Here is a 22,577-nt window from a genome sequence, read left to right on the forward strand (position 1 = left end):
CTTGTGTTCTGCTTTGAAATAAATCTGGAATATGGCTTAATTCATATTTGCCACATGCTGTTTTATTTAAACAAACAAACAAACAAACAAACAAACACAAACACCCATGTGTTTGTGTACTTGCGCATAAATAAAATATTAAAAGAGCATGGTTTCCACATGGTTTCGATTTCTGTACCTGTTCAGCAGATGTCACTAGATTGCGGTCCCTTTCAGCACTCCAATTCTATGATTCTGTCATCTTCTCCTCCTTGGGCTCCGGAAGTTTGGCCCCTTCGCCGTCCTGTAGTTGGCGCTGTGCGGCACTACAATTCCCAACATGCTCCGGGCGAAGGCGGACCGGCGTGCCTGGGAACGTCGCCAAGTCTTTTTCATATTATGTATTTCGAGATGCAAGATGGGAGGGTCTTTTTAATTCCTGCTAGCTAGACGAGAAGTTGGTCCCCCCCCCCTGCATAAAGGCGCGAGTTTGCAAGACGCTGTCGGGCTAGAAACCTGGTGAAATCGCGAGCCTGGGAATCTCCTCCGGAGGCGACCAAGTAAGGCTTTTTGGGGGTCATTTTTTTTAGGCGGGCTGCGGGGAAACGGCTGGGGAGACTTAACAATGCAAGACTCGAGCGGCTTCAGCCTGGTTTCATGGAGCATTTGCCCCCTCTTTATTTTGTGCAGCCTTTATTCAAAATAAAATAAAATACTATTTTAAAAAATAAAAATAGATTTAACAGGGCGCTACCCCTCCCGGAAAAATGCAAGATCGCCAGTAGTTTTGAGATGCGAGGAAGGAGGGAGGGAGGTTGGGCTTTAGCATCCCATCGATTTTAACGCGAAAACGATTTGAAGGCGCTCAGATCTTTGCCGCTGAAACCGACAAGCCTTTTTCTTTTTATGTGGCTGAATCGGTCCCCTTGTTTCTTTGTGTGTGTGTGTGTCTCTCGGAGAAGGCGCGAGCAGCGCGGGAGGGCGGGTAAAAATAGGATTTTATTTTGCTTTGGTTTTTTTCCTTTGCGGAAAAACCCCAGAGGATTTTCCTTTGCGGAAAGAAAGGCGCTCACTTGCCCTACTAATTTGTTTCTCGCGATTTCCCTTTTAGAAACAGCTACGCTAAAGGAGTAGAAAACGGTCCCAGGAGCTTTGGGAGCACATAAAATGGCGCGCGCTGGATGCGGATTTTTTTTTTAAGGAAGGAAACTGCCACCCACGTGACACTGCCGTGCGAAAGCTGACCTAATTTTCTGGAACCTTCCCTAAGCTGTAATTCATATTTGCTGTAAGCCGCCCTGGGACTATCTGGCGAAGGGCAGGTAATAAACATTATTATTACTACTACAACTCGTATTACTAGTGATCATCATATTAAACACTTGAATAGGAACTTGAAGGCTGTTCTTTGCAAGCTTGCATCTGTGGGGCTCGGTTATGTGAGGGATCAAACCTGCAAATGGCGTCATCAACATCATGCTCTAACCAACCGGGGTTCCTCCTAAATATCAGGAGCTTGAGAACCAAGATGCTAGACTAGGTGAGCCAGGGCTCTTAAGACATACTTCTGAGTAAACAAGTAAAAGATGGCAATTCATATCCATAGCTAAGTTTGCAATCCTAAGCAGACCCCCAGGAGAATGTTAAGCATACTGTATTTATATCCCGCTTTTACCCGCACCCCGGGACTCGAGGAGACATAACACAAATTAAAGCGGCACAGATAAAATACAGAAAGCTAAAAACTCGTAAAGGGACGCGGGTGGCGCTGTGGGTTAAAGCCTCAGCACCTAGGACTTCCGGATCGAAAGGTCGGCAGTTCGAATCCCCGCGGCGGGGTGCGCTCCCGTCGTTCGGTCCCAGCGCCTGCCAACCTAGCAGTTCGAAAGCACCCCCGGGTGCAAGTAGATAAATAGGGACCGCTTACCAGCGGGAAGGTAAACGGCGTTCCGTGTGCTGCGCTGGCTCGCCAGATGCAGCTTGTCACGCTGGCCACGTGACCCGGAAGTGTCTTCGGACAGCGCTGGCTCCCGGCCTATAGAGTGAGATGAGCGCACAACCCTAGAGTCTGGCAAGACTGGCCCGTACGGGCAGGGGTACCTTTACCTTTTACCTTTAAAAACTCGTAAAAGATCATCGGTATACAATAATTGCACAGATAAAAGGAAAAAGCTAAAAACTCGTAAAAGATCATCGCAATAATAATACGATGATAGTAGTAATAATAATACCTTTAGTGTCACTGTACAACCAGTGTACAGTGGTACCTCTGGATATGAACGGGATCCATTCCGGAGCCTCGTTCACATCCAGAAGCAAACACTACCCGTGTCTGCGGGTCGTGATTTGCCGCTTCCGCACATGCGTGTGACGTCATTTTGACGCTCTGCACATGTGTGAGCGGCAAAACCCGGAACTAACGCGTTCCGTTACTTTCGGGTCGCCGCGGAGCGCAAACCGAAAGCGCTCAACCTGAAGCACATTTAACCCGAGGTATGACTGTACAATGGGACGTGGGTGGCACTGTGGGTTAAACCACAGAGTCTCAGACTTGCCGATCAGAAGGTCGGCGGTTCGAATCCCCGCAACGGGGTGAGCTCCCATGGCTCGGTCCCAGCTCCTGCCCACCTAGCAGTTCAAAAGCAATTCAAAGTGCAAGTAGATAAATAGGTACCGCTCCGGCGGGAAGGTAAACAGTGTTTCCATGCGCTGCTCTGGTTTGCCAGAAGTGACGTAGTCATGCTGGCCACATGACCCGGAAGCTGTACGCTGGCTCCCTCAGCCAATAAAGTGAGATTAGCGCCGCAACCCCAGAGTCAGTCACGACTGAACCTAATGGTCAGGGGTCCCTTTACCTTATACAATACTTGCACAGATTTTTAAAAAAGCTAAAAACTCGTAAAAGATCATAGGTAAAAAGTAACTACAGTCATAGGTAAAGGGTAAAGGGGGCCCCTGACCATTAGGTGCAGTCGTGACTGACTCCGGGGTTGCAGCGCTCATCTCGCTTTATTGGCCGAGGGAGCTGGCGTACAGCTTCCGAGTCATGTGGCCTACAGTCATACCTCGGGATAAATACACTTCAGGATAAGTATTTCCGGGTTGCGCTCCGCAGCGACCCGGAAGTAACGGAGCGCGTTACTTCCGGGTTTCACTGCTCGCGCATGCAAAGACGGTCAAAATGACATCATGCGCGGAAGCGGTGGGCGAAATGCGCCGTCGCGTCTTATGTTCCGTTCGGTATGCGAACGGGGCTCCAGAACAGATCCCGTTCGCATCCCGAGGTACCACTGTAAATCATGATCTTTTACGAGTTTTAGCTTTTTGTCTTTTATCAGTGCCGTTTTAATTTGGGCTAAGTCTCTTATGGAATCAAAAGAGTACAGTAGACAATCGGGTTGCGAACGTGATCCATACGGGATGCGCGTTCGCAACCCATGTCTGCGCATACGCGGGTTGCAATTCGGCGCATGCGCAAAGCGCGATTTTGCGATTCAGCACATGCGTGACTGCCGAAACCCAGAAGTAACCCGTTCCGGTACTTCCGGGTTTCGGCAGTCCGCAGCCCAAAAAAACGCAACCTGAAGTGGACCCAACATGAGGTACGGCTTTATTAAAAACGAATCTAGCAACATAAAGATACTAAAAACAGCACAGCACTATTAAAAGCCCTTTCTTTAAGAAAACAGTTCATTCCTAACGGCTTGTTGGAATAAAACAGTTCTTGCTTGCCGGCGGAAGGACAAAAAGGAGGGAGCCAGTCTACCTTCTCGAAGAAGGGCGCTCCAAAGTCTGAAAGCATCCCTGTGTCCCCACAAAGTGTGCCGTTAAGCAGAGCTCACCCGTTCATGAGACGAGGTGAAGTGCCCACCCCAGGCAGCACATGCATGGGCTGCTGAGAGGGAGGTGTTCCAGTGTGCAGCGTTGCTGCTCCTCCCCCCCCCCAGTGGAGAAGCTGAGCGACACAGATGAGTGCTCTGGCTCCTGCCAAGTTCAGTGAGAGCTGGGGTGCAGCGGTGGGGCAAGCGAAGGAGATGGCAATTCCCGTTTCACCACAAGTGGCAAAATGGATCTGGCCACCCCTGTCTGTAAGGGTGGTGGAACTGGGAGAAGGGCATCCTGAGTTTCCACAGGTTTATAAGGGAGAATACGGTCTTTCAGATAGTCTGGGTCTGGCACACCGGATACACTCCCCCCAGGGGTGCAGAAAGAGCCCGCTGTGCCCAACGCGGCTGGGTGTGAGAATGCTGCCTCCGCAGCACATTCACATGGCACTGGATGGGGGTGGAAGTAGTACCGTGATTCTCCTCCTCCTTTCCGCCTCTCGAGTCAGATCTGGATCTGACCCAGGACCGGAGCTGCTGCGGGTGGGTGCGAGTTGCGCGCTGGAGCCAGGCCCAGTGAGGGAGCCTGGGGTGCGTGCCTGGATTTGCCCCCTCTAAAAAATGTGCCCGGGGCTGCGCAGCCCCCCCCCCCCCATGCTGTGCCGCTGCCTGGGCCTGTGTGCATTTTGTTTTTTAGGGAATATAGCTAAGCATGTGCTATAAAAGGCAAGTTTAGTCCTTTTGAATTAACTGGTTGTTGTTTAAGCAATGTGGTTAGCATTGAACTGCCTGCAAAATTGAAGAGTAGAGTAGACACTTTGCATGTAGAAACTTCAAAATTCAGTCCCCATCAAACTCTATATAATTTTTTTTCCCTCCTGATGTTTCACTGGAGCATTTGTTTTCAGTGCTAAATTTACTTAAAATGTTTATTTTAAAACATTTGTAGCTTGCAGTTCAAACCCCTGAGGATTTGGTAGCCTTGATGAAAGCTTGTTGCTTTCTGTATGCAGATAGCTAGAGGCTCATAAGGCTTCAGAACACAATTGTGCCTTGATTAGTGAGCGGCCATTTTGCAACTGACTTAGTGAGCGGCCATTTTGTGACTGGCTGACTCAGAGCAAGTTGCTTTCTGGCAAGCTCCTGCCTTTGGGCTCTTGGCAAGGAATACAAGAGATAACTCTGATTAAGGGAAAAGAAAACTAGGTGGGGAGAAACGTTGCTGCCTTTTGTGGACTTTTGTAATCCCTCTTATCTCAAGTATTCAGCTGTGCGCCAGGCTGATTAATAGGCAGAGCACACTGGAATTTAATTTGTTTTTCCTATCCTCTTACAAATCAGGTTTAAGTTATCATTTTGTTTTTTTCAGTGTTTGGCACAATCTTGGCTCTTGTTTCAGGGATAGCAGATCCTTTCTTCAAAGATTTTGGGTTCTGGATGGTTAATAAATATCTTGAAAAGCTGCTTGCTTTTATAGAGTGGGCATTTCCTGGCTGGCCTTTGAAGCTGATCTTCATTCCTCATGTACTGCTGTAGCATCTCCAGAAGTTGTTTCAAGTTTGTGGTTCCAACCACTCAGCTACAACAGGGACGGGCAGGCTCTAGACCCATTGATGTTGGGTCACCCCCCCCCCCCCCGCATACACATAATTGCCTAAAATGGGGAGTTGCCTGTATTGGCTCATCTGATGGAAGGGGAATCTTCCTCGTGTGAGACAGTCCCAGAGGGTTTCCTTGCTGTATTGATTGGTGGCTTTCTCAGAGCATTTGGATCAGGCAAATATCTTTGTCATGTTTGGGCTGTGATTCCTAGACATCTTGATTACTGGTGTTGGTTTTGTGTACGGTGGTACCCCCGGTTACGAACGGAATCTGTAACCGAGGTGCCTGTTCTGCGCATGTGCAAGTGGCAAACACATCCGGTTTTGCTACATTCACAACCCAAAGTTTATGTTACCCGAAGGTAACGTAACCCGAGGGTCCACTATAGTTTTTTTCCTGTGTGTCTATATGCTGCTCTTTCTTCTCTTGGGTGGTTTTTTCCAGGAGTAGACTGGTTGGTTCGTGGACTTTGCCTGGGGCGCAGTGGCTGCATCACGTGTGGTAGTCAAGTGAGGGACAGGCAAACAAACATACCAACCGACAAACAAGACACATAAAGGAATCAACGACGGGGTGGGACCAGAGAGGGTGGCGGGAGCAAATTACACACGCACAAAATAACAACAATAACAATAATTTATACCCTGGCCATCTGGCTGGGTTTCCCTAGCCACTCTGGGCGGCTCCCAGCAGAATACAGTCATACCTCGGGGTACTGGCACTTCAGATTGCGTTTTTTTGGGTTATGGACCCGCCAAAACACGGAAGTACCAGAACGGGTTACTTCTGGGTTTCAGCGGTTGCGCATGTGCAGAAGCACATAAGTGCCGAATTGCAACCCGCATGTGCGCAGACGTGGCGCTGCGGGTTGCGAACGTGCATCCCGCACGGATCACGTTCGCAACCTGAGCGTCCACTGTATTAATAATAATTTAAAAATGATAAAACACTATATAGCTATATGGGGGAAAGGGGGGTGCGCGTATGCATGTGTAAAAAAGTTAAAATAATTTTTTTTTAAAATATTTTTTTTAGAGGACCTGGCCCTCTATTGGGGCTGGGCAGTGGGTTCAAGGACATGATTTTCACCCAAATCAGCTGTCACGGGTTGGGCCTCAGCTGGTCTGGGGGCCAAGGAGCCTGTCAGTGGTGGTTGCTACCCTTGCACTTCATTGAGGGGAGAGATGGCAAGTGGGCTGATTAGCTGGTGCACAGCATTTCTTGACCTGCGAACCCAGCCCTCTTGGGTTTAGAAAAAAGAAAGGGGAAACGGAAAGGAAATTGGGGTGGGGGGAGAGGAAAACCAAAGAAAACAATAGACTGAGGGGAATAAGACTCGCGCGAACAGCATGTGGCTCATCCCTGCCTATAGATCCAGCCTTCCTGGCGGGGCAGCCGCCACCAACCTCTCTGGCCGCAAGTGGGGGGGAGGGAAAGAAGGGAAGAAAGAAAAGGGTGTATAAAACTGGTCCGTTGGCACACGGTCCTCCGCTGCTCTGGCTCCTCCGGCGGGGCAACTGCCACAGACCATTCCACACACACCCTTCTGCAAGGCATACCAGGCCAGAGGGCAGTGTGTTTCGGGGTCAAAGAGAATATGGGTGTGGGTCAGGTCTTTCCCACTGTCCAGCCTCATGGGAGTCGGAACCCCAAGCTGTTGTGTGACTTCACACCCCTAGCGTTTGTGGGTGCTCGTAAGTCCTATTTGTACCAAGGGATGGATTGGGTTTCACCCCTTTTATCCCTCGTTTGATTTGTGGTTTTTGGCGCGGTTTTACACCTGAGGGTGGTGCGGGAAAATCTGGTGACTTCTCTTCAGTCTTTCCCAAGGTAAAAAGAATAAGTTCCAGTTTTCAGGCTAGTTCAGACACAAATACATTGGGATACATAGAGACGTGGGTGGTGCTGTGTTCTAAAGCACTGAGTCTCTCGGGCTTGCCAATCAGAAGGTTAGTGGTTTAAATCCCCGCGATGGGGTGAGCTCCCGTTCTATCCCAGTTCCTGCCAACCTAACAGTTTGAAAATACTCCAGTGCAAGTAGATAAATAGGTACCGCTGTGGTGGGAAGGTAAACAACGTTTCCATGAGCTCTGGCTTCCTTCACGGTGTTCCGTTGCGCCAGAAGCGGTTTAGTCATGCTGGCCATATGACCCGGAAATCTGTCTACAGACCAGTGCTGGCTCCCTTGACCTGAAAACGAGATGAGTGCTGCAACCCCATAGTTGGATTTGACTGCACTTAACCATCCAGGGGTCCTTTACTGTTATCTTTTTACAGAGGGATCAGGGATGACTCACACCCCGGCCATCACCTCTTTAATCTTATACCCTCAAGCAGGAGATATAGAAGTATAATCAGCTGTACCAACAGGCTAAAAAATAGCTTCTATCCTTGGGCTGTTAGGCTGTTGAATGGAAAATAACATAGCGCAACTGACTTCTGAGGTGGTGTGTTGTGCAGCAAGCACCCAGAGTGCAATGAGATTGAGTGTTTGTGGGAGGGGGAAGGCTCGTTTAATTTCATTGTACAGTCATAAAGTAAAGGTGAAGGGACCCCTGACCATTAGGTCCAGTCGTTACCGACTCTGGGGTTGCGGTGCTCATCTCGCTTTATTGGCCGAGGGAGCCAGCATACAGCTTCTGGGTCATGTGGCCAGCATGACTAAACCGCTTTTGGCGAACCAGAGCAATGCACGGAAACGCCGTTTACCTTCCCACCGAAGCGGTGCCTATTTATCTACTTGCACTTCGACGTGCTTTCGAACTGCCGACCTTCTGATCAGCAAATCCTAGGCTCTGTGGTTTAACCCACAGTGCCACCCGCATCCCATTGTACATTCATAACTTGGGTTAAATGTGCTTCAGGTTGAGTGCTTTCGGGTTGTGCTCAGCGACGACCCGGAAGTAACGGAATGCGTTCCGTTACTTCCGTGTTTTGCCGCTCGCACATGCGCAAAATGATGTCACACGCGGAAGCGGCGAATCACGACCCGCAGAGGCGGGTTGCGTTTGCTTCTGGATTTGAAGCTGTCAGCTTCTTTGGTGATTACTCATAGCCGAGTAAGATTGTCTTCCATGAACACAGTCCGTAAGTGACTGTGGAGGCCAGTTCTGGATTCACACATCCTTCCACAGTGGGGACATGAGTTTCTGGGCTGGAGTTGGTCTTTTTTTTAAAAAAATATTTTTTCTTAAATTTCCAGTTAACAAACCAATCATATCACATTAATTCCAAATTACACCAATACATAATAAACTCCAAATATTTAACCGAATTTTAAATTTTTGTTGGGGGTTCCCATGCCTCGAATTCAGAAAGGATCCAATCATCTCATATTTCTGCTGCTTTGATGTTCACAAGTCCCATCTTTCCATCTCTTTATTGTTATCCTTTACAAATCCCGTCATCCAATCCTCTTCTTGTTATCATTTCTTCTTAGTAACCTCTGAGTTATCTCCATAAGCGAGTTGAAGCAAACATTATTATAGTCCTGTGTGGGTTTTCACGCTGATCCAAAAGTCCTATTCAAACAGCATGCGGCACCATTTCAACAGTTCCCATAAATTACGGTCTAAGCGTCTGCTCATTAACTTTCCCAGACCAGTTGCTCCATAAATCAGCCTTTCCAGGGGAGTTGTAGCCAATTCAGCCGTGGAATTCAGATATGATAACAAAACCGTAGCTCTTCTCCCCCTTTGACTGTAAATCTTGCAACCAAGTCTGTCTCATAATGGCGGTTCCCAATTAGAACTGCATTACACCAAAAGCCTTTCATCGCCTTTCCAGAGCTTCTGCAAAACAAAGCCTTTGGTTAATAATTTTGTTTCCACACAGTTTATTTTCCCATCTCGCTATCAATCATGTGGTGGTTCTTCTTGGGGGGGGGGTTGTTAGGTAAATCATATTGAAAAAGAGAAAAGTCCCCCCCCCTTTCCGATCCGTTTCAACATACCGACATAGCTGTGCTTCTTTGATGTAGTCTTCTGTTTGGTCCAACCTGTCACTCAGCTTCTCAGTGGTCGATTTAATTAGCAATCAGTACAGCCTTTCCTTCACTCGAAAAATGTGCATTTACTCTTGTCCAATTATTTATCTTGAGCAATGCAACTAGGATCGCCATTAGAAGTAGTGTCCAGGAGATCCAAAAACTCACTCGAGGGCTTTCCGTCCAGTGCCCCCCTTCCTTCTTTCAACTCGGGGGTAATTTATTGGCAACCGCGGACGAGGCAGCATTTTCCCATCCCCTGGGAAAATTCAGGAGGCTAATTTACTCCCATTATTAGCCTCTTAATTACCTCGTGTGAGCCGGAGAGATGGTATTGTCGGCCATCTTCCAAAGCACCCCTAGCGGCCCCCCCTTCCGGGCTGGAGTTGGTCATGGTGAGGGTTTTCTAAGTGTGCCTTTGTCTTAGCATGTTTCTCCCTTTTGTCCTGAATTCGAGTAACTGACACCTTTGCTAAAAGGCTGTTTTACGATTGAAGCATTCGCAGGCCATTGTTTCCAAGTTGTTGGTCTTTATACTACATTTTTAAAGATTGGCCTTGAAATAGTCTTTAAACCTCTTGTTTTTGCCACCAGCATTTCGCTTTCCATTTTTGAGTTGGGAATAGAGTAGTTTTGGAAGACGATAATCAGGCATCCACACAACATGACCAGTCCAAAAAGGTGATGTGGAAGAATCATTGCTTCGACACTGGTGATCTTTGCTTCTTCCAATACAGTGGTACCTCTGGATGCGAACGGGATCCGTTCCGGAGCCACGTTCGCATCCTGAAGCGAACACAATCCGTGTCTGCGGGTTGCGATTCACCCCTTCCGCATGTGCGTGACGTTATTTTGAGTGCATGTGCGAGCGCCACAACCTGGAAGTAACACGCTCCGTTACTTCCGGGTCGCCTGGAAGTGCAACCTGAAAATGCTTAACCTGAAGCTACTTCAACCTGAGGTATGACTGTACACTGGCATTAGTTCGCTTGTCTTCCAAAGTGATGTGTAAAATTTTTCGGCGACACCACTGATGGAATCTTTTCAGGAGTTGGAGATGGTGTTTATAACTGGTCCATGTTTCACAAGCATACAGTATGGTTGGTACAGTGGTACCTCGGTTCTTAAACAAAATCCATTCCGGAAGCCTGTTCAGCTTCCGAAAAGTTTGAAAACTGAGGTGCGGCTTCCCATTTGTTGCAAGAGCTTCAGGTTCAAAAAACATTTGAAAAAGGGAAGCATTTACTTCTGGTTTTTTTGTTATTTGGGAACAAAAAATTACAACAATGGAGCCGTTCGGGAACCGAGGTTCCGCTGTAGTACAGTGGTACCCCGGTTCTCAAACTTAATCTGTTCCGGAAGTCTGTTCCAAAACCAAAGCGTTCCAAAACCAAGGCGCACTTTGCCATATAAAGTAACGCAAAATGGATTAATCCGTTACAGGCAATTAAAACAACCCCTAAAATAGCAATTTAACATGAATTTTGCTATCTAACGAGACAGACCATGGATCCATAAAATGAAAGCAGTAGACCAGACTTCAATCTGCTACTCAGTATAAAAAAATGGGAGTGATATCCCTATTGCCATTGGCGGGATGAGTGAGCGGGGTGTGTGGAGTTCAAATGGGAAAGAAAAGGGAGACAGAAGTTCTCTGAGGAGCCAGTTGGTTTCTCTCCCCGCCCCCAGACCAGCCTTTCTGGATCCCTTCCCCCCCCAGCCCCTTCTTCAGGGCTGGCCGTTCCGCGCCCTGTGAGGGGATACTGTGGCATTCACTTCTGGGGCCAAGTTGCTTGGCGTTGCTCTGGGGCCTGGAGTGGCGGCTGCGGGCAACACCCGGTACCGGAGGAGGGGGTGGTTGCTGCAGTGACATGGCCTTCCCTCGCTCAGCGCCGGCCACTGACGACACCTAGAAGCAAAGAAAGGGGTTGTGGATGCTGCAGCCACGGTGCGGCAGAGGGACCAAGTGCCAGGGAGCGGCAGCTTGGCACAGCCTTTCTTTGCTAAGCTCCAGCCGCTGCAGCGGAATCTGTCAGCGGAGAAGGGGGTCTTGGATGCTGCAGTCACGGCGCCAGCAGAGGGACCCAGCACCAGGGTGTGGCAACTTGGCACGGCCTTCCCTCGCTTAGAGCCAGCCACGGCAGCGGAGAAAGGGGATTTTCTGCTGTGGCTGGCGCTGAGCGAGGGAAGGCCGTGCTGAGCAGACAAGGGATGTCACTGCTGCTCCCCGGCGCTGGGTCCCTCTGCTGCCACCGTGGCTGTAGCATCCACAACCCCTTTCTCTGCTGACAGATTTCACTGCTATGGCTGGCGCTGAGCGAAGAAAGGCCGTGCCGAGATGCAGCATCCATGACCCCCTTCTCTGCTTCCGGGTGTCGCCAGTGGCCAGCGCTGAGTAAGAGAAGCCCAGGTCGGGCGGCAAGCTAGCAGGCAACGGAAGTGTGGCAATCTAAACCGAAGTGCACCCCCCGAACGGAGTACCTTTGGATTCCAAAAAAAGTTCAATAACCAGAACACTCATTTCCGGGTTAGGGTTCCAAGTAGTTTGTGAACTAAGCTGTTCAAAAACTGAGGTATCACTGTACAATAGCTTTGTAAAAGGCATTTTGGTTTCCCTGTGAATGTCCTGGTTCTAAAACACTCTGCAGTTCAGTTGGGAGAAAGCTGCACTCGCAGAGCTCGAGCTGGGTTTCTGCTGTCGAGCACTGAAAATCATGTCCACTGTCCCCCTAGAACAGGGGTCAGCAAACCTTTTCAGGAGGGGCGTCCCGAAAGCATCCCCCCTCCTGAAAGCCTCCCCGCCTATGCCACTCATGCCACTGACACTGCCTCGTCTTTGGCAGCGTTGGCGTCCTCTGTCTTGGCGGGGCACAGAGCCCATGCCGCTGGCCTGGGTAGCGTAGGCAGCCTCCACACTGCAGCGGCTTCCTTCCCGCTTGGCCGCTTCCTCCTGCTTGGCCACCTTAGCGGGAAGGAAGGGGTCGTACCCAGATGCCACTGGTCTGGGTGGCGGAAGCAGCCTCCGCGCCGCTGCCGCTTCCTTCCTGCTCTGCCGCCTCAGCAGGAAGGAAGGGGTGGCACCCAGGTGCCGCTGGCTTGGGCAGCCTCCACGCTGCCACCGCTTCCTTCTGCTCGGCTTCTTCAGTGGGAAGAAAGGAGCAGCGCCCAGAGGCATCCATGGCTTCTGATTGGCTGCAGGAGCTTCCTTCAGCCAATCAGAAGCCGTGCCAGCGGCGCTGCCCGGCCAGAGGCATCTGTGGCTTTTGACTGGCTGCAAGAGCTTCCTGCAGCCAATCAGAAGTTGTGCCGTGCTGTGTCACGGAAGTCAGTCTCAATGTGGCAAGGCCTCTGTGCCGTGCCTGTTTAGCGCGGGGACTGACTGAGCGGGCGGCAGGGTCCGCAAGGTTCGTGAGCTGAATTAATGAGCCCGATGGGCCATATCCGGCTCGTGGGCCTTAGTTTGACGACCTCTGCCTTAGAAGGTCAAAAAGCATTTTGGAAGTTAGGAAGGGTCACCTCGGATATTGTTAAGCTCCCCAGCTGAGAGTAATTTTTTTCTGTAATGTCTTTTATCAGCATCCAGTGTTGGTGCATAAGCTCTTAGAATAGTAGCCTGTTGGTTTTCAGCGAGTTTTATTCGAAGGGTTAAAAGTCGCTCAGGTTACAGACTCTGCTAACCCAGAAATAGTACCTCGGGTTAAGAACTTTGCTTCAGGATGAGAACAGAAATTGTGCTCTGGCGGTGCGGCAGCAGCAGGAAGCCCCATTAGCTAAAGTGATGCTTCAGGTTAAGAACAGTTTCAGGTTAAGAATGGACGTCCGGAACGAATTAAGTACTTAACCTGAGGTACCACTATATAGAGATCCTTGTAAATAACTCAGTTTTTGAAGAGCATTCCAATCCTCTTTTGACCTACAACCTGGGCCCATAACCTGTTGGGAATCTGGTACTGCGAGAGCGCAGTAGTGTGGAACTTGGTCTTGCTCTTGCATGCAGCAAAAAACTACACAGAAAGCAGGGTCAGTAAGGTCCATATGCTTTTACAGCTGATGAAGTAACAGATACAGTGGTACCTTGGGATGCAAACGGGATCCATTGTGGAGCCCCGTTTGCATCCGGAATGGAACGCAAGATGCGTCTGTGCGTGCGCGGGTCGCGTTTCTCCGCTACCGTGCGTGCGTGTGACGTCATTTTGAGCATCTGCGCATGCACGAACCCGGAAGTAACGCGCAACTCGAACGCGCAACTCGAACGTGCTCAACCCGAAGCGCATTCAACTTGAGGTATGACTGTACAGCAAACAACTCTGGACAAAGTTGTGCAATGTAAAAAGAATAAGTTCCAGCTTTCAGTCTAGTTCAGACACATCTACATAGAGAGTTTTCCCATTGCTCTAATTCCAAGACTCCAAAAGCACAACTGACACACATTAATCACACAAATGTAGCTTGAGTTCTGTGACATTACCACAGAAACTGGCTCATTTGACCTTGCACTGGTGATTTCCTCGCTCACTGGGAAATTAGCTCCTTTTCATGCTCAGCTATTCCAATATGTTGGGTGTTGCACCACAAAAGCTCAGTGGTTAAACTCTCCACAGGAAACAGCTGTTTAGCCGAGTTGTTTTTATTAGGCCAAGACCAACACACTATTTATAGATCTTACAAGTCATATTCTCTCTCTGAGCCCAGAGCAGGTTCCTTGCTTCAAAGTCCTTGCCCTGACAGAGTACACAAGTCCTGAGATCAGCTGCTTTCCTGCAACTCTTTACAAAGTCTTCAGTTTTCCTCACTACTCCATACTCTGTGCTATCCCATACGGAATGCTGTAACTTGAGCTCCTTATCTACATGCCAGTTCTGCCCGGCAATACTGATAAGACAGTCACAAGAAGCCTGCAGTGACATTGTTGGGAATGATTCATTTGATTACTTTTTTTTTTTTTAATCCCACTACATTTCCCTTTTCTTTTTTCTTTACTTCCCCCCCTTTATGCCCACTTGTGCTCTAAACATCTTGGAACCTTAAAGCAAGAGGGATGTGTTCCGTGAGGAAACACTTCGGATTTTCCTGACAGATTTTTTCTGGAAAGTACAGATAGCGAGTGCGTGTCTCATCTTGACAGGAATCCTGTTCCACAGAACAGGCCTCCCTTTCCCAGACTTTGACTGTGAAATAGATTTACCTCACACAATTCACAAACACCACTTCATTTTTTTAATTAAAAGGGGGGTTGTGGGCTTGTTTTTAAGAAAGGAACTAGGACTGTTTCCAAGTGTTTTGTTTTGTTTTTTGCTGATAACTGACAGGGAAATGTGGAATAAACAGATTTCCAAATGTTTCCTGTTGTGTTCATACGTGTCACTTAAAATTTGTTACCGAGGAGCATTTGGATTTCAAACCTTTTCAGGCTATGGTGTGCTAGCAGGCTTGGAAATAAATAGTTGTTGGAGATCTTGAAGTTGCAATAACTTCCATCTCAAAATGGAAATGGTGGCATTGAGGCCTGTTTTTCCTAACTGACTTGCTTTCCTCAGCTCTGGTTCTCCATGACCCTCTTTCATTCTTGGCCAACAGCTGGCCCAACAGGAATAGTGTTTTGGGTAAAGCTTTTAATAGGATAGAGGTAAATTAGTGGAGGTGTACTACAAAAGGTATTGTGGTTTGGTGAGGGGGATAAGCACCCTTCGTTGTTAGTGCAGAAGGAAACCTTGTGGCTGAGGTGGAATATTTTTGAAGAACCGGCTAAACTCCAAAGCAATACATCAACAAACGTGGAGTCCCTGCAGTGGCAAAACAAGCCTCCCTCAGATTCTCCCCATCTCACAGCACTGAGGCTGTTTTTTTTAATCAGAGACCCATTTCTTTGCCTTTTCCTTGGCAATGTAGAATGCCCTTAACTTTGCTGTATGTGAAACAGCAACTATCAGTTGCTTCAGATTACAGTGGTACCTCCGGTTTCGAACGGGATCCGTTCTGGAGGCCTGGCTGCATCCCGAAAACTTCGTAACTGGAGGTACCCTTCTGTGCGCATGCACGGCACGATTGAGTGCTTCTGTGCACGCATGTGTGGTGAAACCCGGAAGTATACACTTCTGGGGTTGCTGCGTTCACAACCTGAGGATTATGAGGGTCCCCTGTACTTGCAAAGACATATCTTTTTGCTTAGGCTTTCCCCGGCATATTACTGTACTTCTCTCTTCATCCTGCATTTATTTGTTTCTAGAATGCTGTTTTTTATGATTCTGGTTTTTTTGTACTTGTGTTTTAGGATTCTTTTTAATAAAAAAAATACTAAGTGGCTTATAAATGTGTTTTAGATAAATAAAGTAAATTATTGAATCTGCTTTCAAAGCCGCTGAGGGTGCAAACATTCAGCAGCTGTGAAGGTTTCAGCCACTAGACGAAAAAGAAATGTGTAAAAAGCATCAGAGCAGAGCCAGTGAATAAGAGAAAACAAAATGGCTGCTCTTGTCTTCCTACAATTGCCAGTGAAAGCCAAGAGCAAACAAAGAGGAATTGTTCAAGGGAAGCTTTTTCCTGGTGTGACGAATTGTTCTTTGCCTGTTTAAAAGGCAATAAAACCTCTCAGCCAAACAGAGACAGAAGGTTTAAAACTATTGACTGATTATCGCCTCCTACACATTACAGGAAGTAATCCATATTGCATATTAAGACAAGATGCAATCTATAAGTTTGCTAAATAACATTATATGTTAAATTTAACCTTATTCAGCACAGTCCTAATTTCTGTGAAAGCTTTGTACAAACTTCTATTTTTAGCGGTTTTGTCCATATGTCTGCAAACACTTATTCAGTAGCACAGTACACCAGTTCAATTTCACTTTGCTGAATCATATACACATTTAAACTTAATGTCAATATGTTTTGCTCTCTTGTGCATCTCTGCAAAGCTAATACATGCCTAATTGTACACTTTTATAGCATTTTGCACTTGCATGCCTATGTCAGGTAACAGGCTTTTAAAGCAAGTTACCTCATGACACGTAGGGGACAGGCTTATGCACTTGAGTGCTACAGATTTCTGCCAGATTCTGCTTCTTGCTAAACCAATCTATGATTGATTACACATGATCACTATGCCTGATGTGGACTTTTTGTCACTAAGATCAGACCCCCAATCTGCATCAGTGAAAACTTCCAGCTCATCAGAACCTTGTGCTGAGACTTTTAAATTGCGGTCGACTGTGCTGTTCGTGTATCTGATTATTTTTTTTGACTGCACACCAGTCTTTTTCAGTAGGGCAATCTTTCTTCTAAATATTCCTACTGTACTGCTTATATCAGTTCTTGAAATATTACTCAAAATGCACAGTGAACTAATTGTGCATCTGTACCTTTCAGGCTGTTGAAAAGCTTTGCTTTCAACATTTTTCTGAAAATCAGTTACCATAGGAGCTTTAACAATTTACAATATGCCACGTTCAGTGCTTCTAACGATTGGATCTTGCTTTTTGATTCAGACAAAAGCTTTCATTGCTTTCATCTTTTTCAGATTCAGCATTCTGATCGGCTTGTGAGTAAAAACACAATGTCATCTACATAAAACAAAACCAGATGCCTGCAGCTGTACTATGGGAGGGGGAAACTATTTCTGCCAACTTGGGGAGAATTAATCCTTTTTTCACGTTCCTTAGCAGGGAGATGTACTTCAACAACATCCAGACAACACCATAACATGTGCTGCTGAAATAAATAATAAAAATTAAAATGCCTTTTTTCTTTCATGCAGGGAGGAATTCCACTTAACTTCCAGAAACACTCCCCCATCCCCTCTGGCCTCTTCTTTAGATGTTGGTTTTGAAGAACAGACCAATTGTTGAGTACCCTGGAAGTTGCTGTTGAAATATTCGCAGGACCAACCTTTTAATATCGTTTGCCAGGTGGGGCAGGCAGCCCAAGACCAGGGCAATATCTCAAGCTGTCAGCAGGCACACAGCTGTGAGATTTGGGTTTCCTAAAAGCGAAGAGCAGATATGGAGAAAGCTTCGGACGGCTCGGGCAAAGTCCCCCAAATTGTACAGGTTATGTACTTTAAAGGGCCCCAAAGGCCTGTTTCTCAGCCGCCTGAAACTGGGCTGCCCCAGCAACAGGAAGCTCAGTGGCAAGAATTTCTGAATGCACTGCAGCCGCCTCATGCGGGAAGGGCAAATTCATTGCCTACGGAGCAGGTGCCATGGGAGGACGCCAGGACATTCCTCTCCGCCTTTGAGCAAGTTGCCGAAGCCTGCCGGTGGCCGCGGGAAGAGTGGGTGGGCCGCCTCCTGCCGGCGCTGAGAGGCGGCGTGGAACAGTTCTTTTGCCAGCTGGATCCCAGGGACAGGACTGACTACCTGAAGGTGAAGATCGCCCTCCTCCGAGCAGACGCCATCCGCAGGGAGTCTAAGCGCCAGCACTTCCGGCAGTGCCGCTACCAGGAGCTGGAAGGGCCGCGGAGGATTTACAACCAGCTGAAAGAACTCTGTCGCCAATGGTTGAAGCCGGACAAGTACACGAAGGATCAGATCCTGGAGATGATAATCCAGGAGCAGCTCCTGGCCATGTTGCCCCCTGAAGTCCAGAGCTGGGTGAAGGAGTGTGGGCCAGAAGACTGTATTGAGATGGTGGCTCTGGCGGAGGATTTCCTGATGGGGCGCCGCTCTGCCAGGTCATGGGTCAGGCAGGTGAGAGATGAGTATTTCATATTCCTTGAGTGCCCAGCGGGTGGGGAGTGCCCAGAAGAACATGGCCTGTGCTGTGCTACTACACATTTACCACTTGTTTACCCCCTGCCTGTCAATTTGCAGATTTTTTACAAGGTGACTTACAGGCAACATCAGAAGCCTCCCAATATGGCTGTTTGTGGTAGATGGTTGTGTGGGAGTGAGGAGACAGGCCAGCTGAAGCAGGCTTGGTGCTCTAGTACTTACATATATGTTTCAGGCAAATTTTTAAACCTGTAATCAGAGCTTGCATAAATAAATATTTCGTTTGATTTTGATTTGTATTAAGCAACTTGGAGGGAAATGGCTTCCTCCAGATCACTGGTCTTTGGCTTGCCTCTCTCTCACTCTCCTTGCACCTACCTTAAATGGCAGTGGGAAGTAGATAGCACTGTTTTGGGGGGAGGGGCAGTAGCCAATATGGCCGATGGCCAGGGGTGATAGGAGTGTAGCATCAGGAGGGTTCCCATGACATTCAGACTGTGATACTCGTTTCAGGCTTTTTGAGCTGTCAGTACATTGCGACTCCTCGGCCGCCACCAGCACAGCGCACCTCGCCCTAGGGAATCACAATGCATTGCCAGCTCAAAAGGGCCATGATCAGCTGAGAGACAGGTGGTTTAAGGAAGCCTGCTTCACAGCTGATCAAGCCCCCTGCCTCCGGCTCATGCAAGCTGAAGGCAAGGGGCAGCTTGTTTAAACTACTCTGCTGAGGGGCACATGCGCAGCTGCTCGCACCTCAGCAGAACAGGTCAACGCCCCCCCTCCCCGGGCTTGATCAGCTATGGGGTGGGCAGGTGGCTACCCACGCCTCAGTTTTTCAAGCCCCTGTACCGCTCTAGCTCCCTCAAGCAGGAGCGCTATAGGGTAGGACTAGGCAGTTTCAGACATCGTGATGTAGCAGTACCTCACAATATTTAGCTGCTGATATATCACAATGTTGAAAACCACCTATTGCTCAGCCCTAATGGACAACCTGCAACCCACCAGATGTTGGACTTCATCTCCCATCAGCCAGCACGGTAATGGGCTGGGGATGATGGGAGTTTGTAGTCCAGCAACATTCGGAGACCCTCACAGGTTTCGCCATCCCCGTGGCAACACTTGTCTGGAGGACTAAGAAAGTAGAACCAGTGAAGTCAGTTGGCTCTACTGATACTATCCTCCTAAATTAAGTGGCAGAAGAACAAGGTCTTGCCTGTGAGACTTATCCAGATCTTACTGCTGTTGGCCAACAATGTCCAAATTAAAAAAATAATGGAGATGAAGGGAGGTGGCAGCTGAAAGGCTCAAGAAGGGGCTTAGTGGGATACAGTGCTACATTTTAATATTGATACTGACAGGAACTTGATGATGGTGAGGATCCTCTTGTGGGGGCATGCTCCCTTTTCTCCCTTGCAGGAGGGAGAACCTGTTCTTATTTATTATTTACTTCATGAAATTTATATGCTGCTCAGTTTTAAAGAAAAAGGACAGCCTCAAAGCTGTTTACAAACAGATCATTGTTAAGAAAAAAACAATAATTTCTCTCATCAACTTTCTAAGTACCGTATTTTTCGCCCTATAGGACGCACCGTCCCATAAGGCGCACCTAGTTTTTTGGGGGGGAAATAAAGGAAAAAAATTATTTCCCCCCCAGGCGCGGGGTTGGGGAAGCCCAAGCTTCCCCCGACCCCAGCCCCCAAACAGGCAGCTCTCTGCAAGCCGTGGGAGCCCAGTGCTGGCTCCCGCTGCTAGCAGAGAGGTCCGCGAAGCCTGGACGCGCTGAGCTCAGCGCGCGCAGGCTTCGGCATGCAGGCACCTCTCCGCCAGCAGCGGGAGCGCTCCCGATGCTGGCGGAGAGGTCCGCGAAGCCTGGACGCGCTGAGCTCAGGGCGCGCAGGCTTCAGCATGCAGGCACCCCTCCGCCAGCAGCGGGAGCATTCCCGCTGCTAGCGGAGAGGTCCGCGAAGCCTGGACGCGCTGAGCTCAGCGCGCGCAGGCTTCGGCATGCAGGCACCTCTCCGCCAGCAGCGGGAACGTTCCCGCTGCTAGCGGAGAGGTCCGCGAAGCCTGGGCGCGCTGAGCTCAGCGCGCGCAGGCTTCGGCATGCAGGCACCTCTCCGCCAGCAGCGGGAGCGCTCCCGCTGCTAGCGGAGAGGTCCGCGAAGCCTGGGCGCGCTGAGCTCAGCGCGCGCAGGCTTCAGCATGCAGGCACCTCTCCGCCAGCAGCGGGAGCGCTCCCGCTGCTAGCGGAGAGGTCCGCGAAGCCTGGACGCGCTAAGCTCAGCGCGCGCAGGCTTCGGCATGCAGGCACCTCTACGCCAGCAGCGGGAGCGCTCCCGCTGCTAGCGGAGAGGTCCGCGAAGCCTGGGCGCGCTGAGCTCAGCGCGCGCAGGCTTCCGCATGCAGGCACCTCTCCGCCAGCAGCGGGAGCGTTCCCGCTGCTAGCGGAGAGGTCCGCGAAGCCTGGGCGCGCTGAGCTCAGCGCGCGCAGGCTTCGGCATGCAGGCACGTCTCCGCCAGCAGCGGGAGCGCTCCCGCTGCTAGCGGAGAGGTCCGCGAAGCCTGGACGCGCTGAGCTCAGCGCGCGCAGGCTTCCGCATGCAGGCACCTCTCTGCCAGCAGCGGGAGCGTTCCCGCTGCTAGCGGAGAGGTCCGCGAAGCCTGGGCGCGCTGAGCTCAGCGTGCGCAGGCTTCAGCATGCAGGCACCTCTCCGCCAGCAGCGGGAGCGCTCCTGCTGTTTGCGGAGAGGTCCGCGAAGCCTGCATTCGCCCCATAGGACGCACCCAGATTTCCCCTTCATTTTTGGAGGGGAAAAAGTGCGTCCTATAGGGCGAAAAATACGGTATATCCTGTCATCTGTGCACCGGTGATGCCCCAGACCTGTCTTGCCGTAGTCAATGTTTAGTAAACAAAAGCTACCGTTCTTTTGGAAAGAATCAAGACTGTGTTTAATATTTCCTGTTCATTCCTTTTTGCAGTAATAACCCTAAGCCAAAATAGCCTGGTGGTGGTGGTAAAACAGCCCCACTAATTAAAATCAGGTGTTTATTAGTCTTTGGTGCACTAGTTAATAATTTGCAGATTTAAAATGTACAGTCCAGGTTAACTGAATTCAGGTTGAATCCAGACTCAAGTCATACTTGAAGAAGACCCACTGACTGCAGTAGTCACCTTCCCTGTTAATTTCAGTGGGTCTACTTGTGAGGATGAGCGACAAGGAGTAGACAAGGCAGCCACATAAATTAAAACGTTTTCAGTTTTGACGGGGGGGAGGGGGAATGGAAGCAAGGGCACCACAGTGGTGCCGTTTATCTGTAGGCTTCCAATGATTCATCTTTCTTGCTTTGATCAGGGGCCAGCCACAAACTCCCTGGAGGCAGAGGTGGCTCTGCCAGATGCCGCTCAAAGACAGCTCTTCGCGGGGGTCAGCCCCAATGTCATGTCTGCAATGGGTAAGGAGTTGGAGACGCTCTTCCTTTTCTGGCAGTATGGTATAGAATGTCCTAAATAATCCACCCCAATATGTTTCAGTTTGGAATAAATGGCAATCCTTGAAACTATAGCAACTGGGTTGTGCTTTGGATTTACGTATTTATTTCAATACTCATCTTTCCACACTTGCAGTAGTAGGAACTGTGATACTTTATTGAGCTCTCCTGTTGTCTTTCTCTCTGCTGCATTCACCCTGGGGGGTGTGGGGGGTTTGTATGTTACGGCTGTAAAATTTTACTTGCAATGGAAACAGAAAATGTTGCTGAGAAATGATCATAGAAAAGAACACAACCCTGTGGGCTGCACCACTCGAGTTACATTTTCATTGCCTGTTTCTTGCCTCCCACATGTTGCAGGCTGAACATCTGCAGAAGGAAACCTTCACCCCACCGGCTCCCCACTGCAGATGTTCAACACCCGGGGGGCGGGGAGGGCAAAAGGTCCACACTACCCAGATGGCAGGAAGAAAATACGAGTTGATCTAACAATATTAATGCATTGTTTTTGTTGTGAAATGGGTGAGGGCAGTGAGGACACTGGGGAAACCATTGTTCCTCTTCCCATTATTATACCGGTTAGTTGCTGGGAATCAGAAGTGCAGCACCCAAGCCCTGTGGGTGAGGGCTGTATTGATCATGTCTTGTTTGGGTGATTCCCATTGAGGCATCTGGTTGGCCACTGTGAGAGACAGGAGACTGGTCCGGATGGGCCTTGGATTTGATTCAGCCAAGCTGTTCTTAATGCTTCTTTGTTTTCCCCCGCTCCTGTGTTTTGCAGCCAATGAAATGGCATCCATGAGGAACTCTGCTATGGTAGTACCTCCTGTATTGACTCCTGACGGGCAGGGAATGACTGGTGTTAGGCCAACTGAGGTATGTGAAAGTTTGATAATGGTTTCATTCAAGGCCTCTTTTTTTTTGGCAGGAACTCTCAGGAGCAGAGTTCTGGAACCTTCCCCCCCCCCTCAAAAAAATCCATTTTATTAC

At 49.1% G+C, this 22,577-nt stretch overlaps 1 protein-coding gene across 4 annotated transcripts in view; it reads left to right on the forward strand.

Annotated features, from left to right (window-relative positions):
• Positions 1-309: 309 nt before the first annotated feature.
• Positions 310-22,577, forward strand: part of LOC310670088 (uncharacterized protein) — a 46,974-nt gene continuing 24,706 nt past the window's right edge. Inside the window, exons 1-5 of one of the 4 annotated variants that reach the window (XM_083424680.1) lie at positions 371-539; positions 17,144-18,074; positions 21,452-21,722; positions 21,948-22,169; positions 22,214-22,463. In XM_083424680.1, the coding sequence (XP_083280806.1) occupies positions 22,296-22,463 (168 nt within the window). In that variant the 5' untranslated portion in view covers positions 371-539; positions 17,144-18,074; positions 21,452-21,722; positions 21,948-22,169; positions 22,214-22,295. Of the gene's footprint in view, positions 540-1,178; positions 1,302-17,143; positions 18,075-21,451; positions 21,723-21,947; positions 22,170-22,213; positions 22,464-22,577 lie in introns of those variants that run through there. The other 3 variants (XM_083424677.1, XM_083424679.1, XM_083424678.1) reach the window with 3 other exon arrangements.

The sequence above is a fragment of the Podarcis tiliguerta genome, assembly GCF_965153285.1.
Source record: "Podarcis tiliguerta genome assembly, chromosome: 2".
Taxonomy (NCBI): domain Eukaryota; kingdom Metazoa; phylum Chordata; class Lepidosauria; order Squamata; family Lacertidae; genus Podarcis; species Podarcis tiliguerta.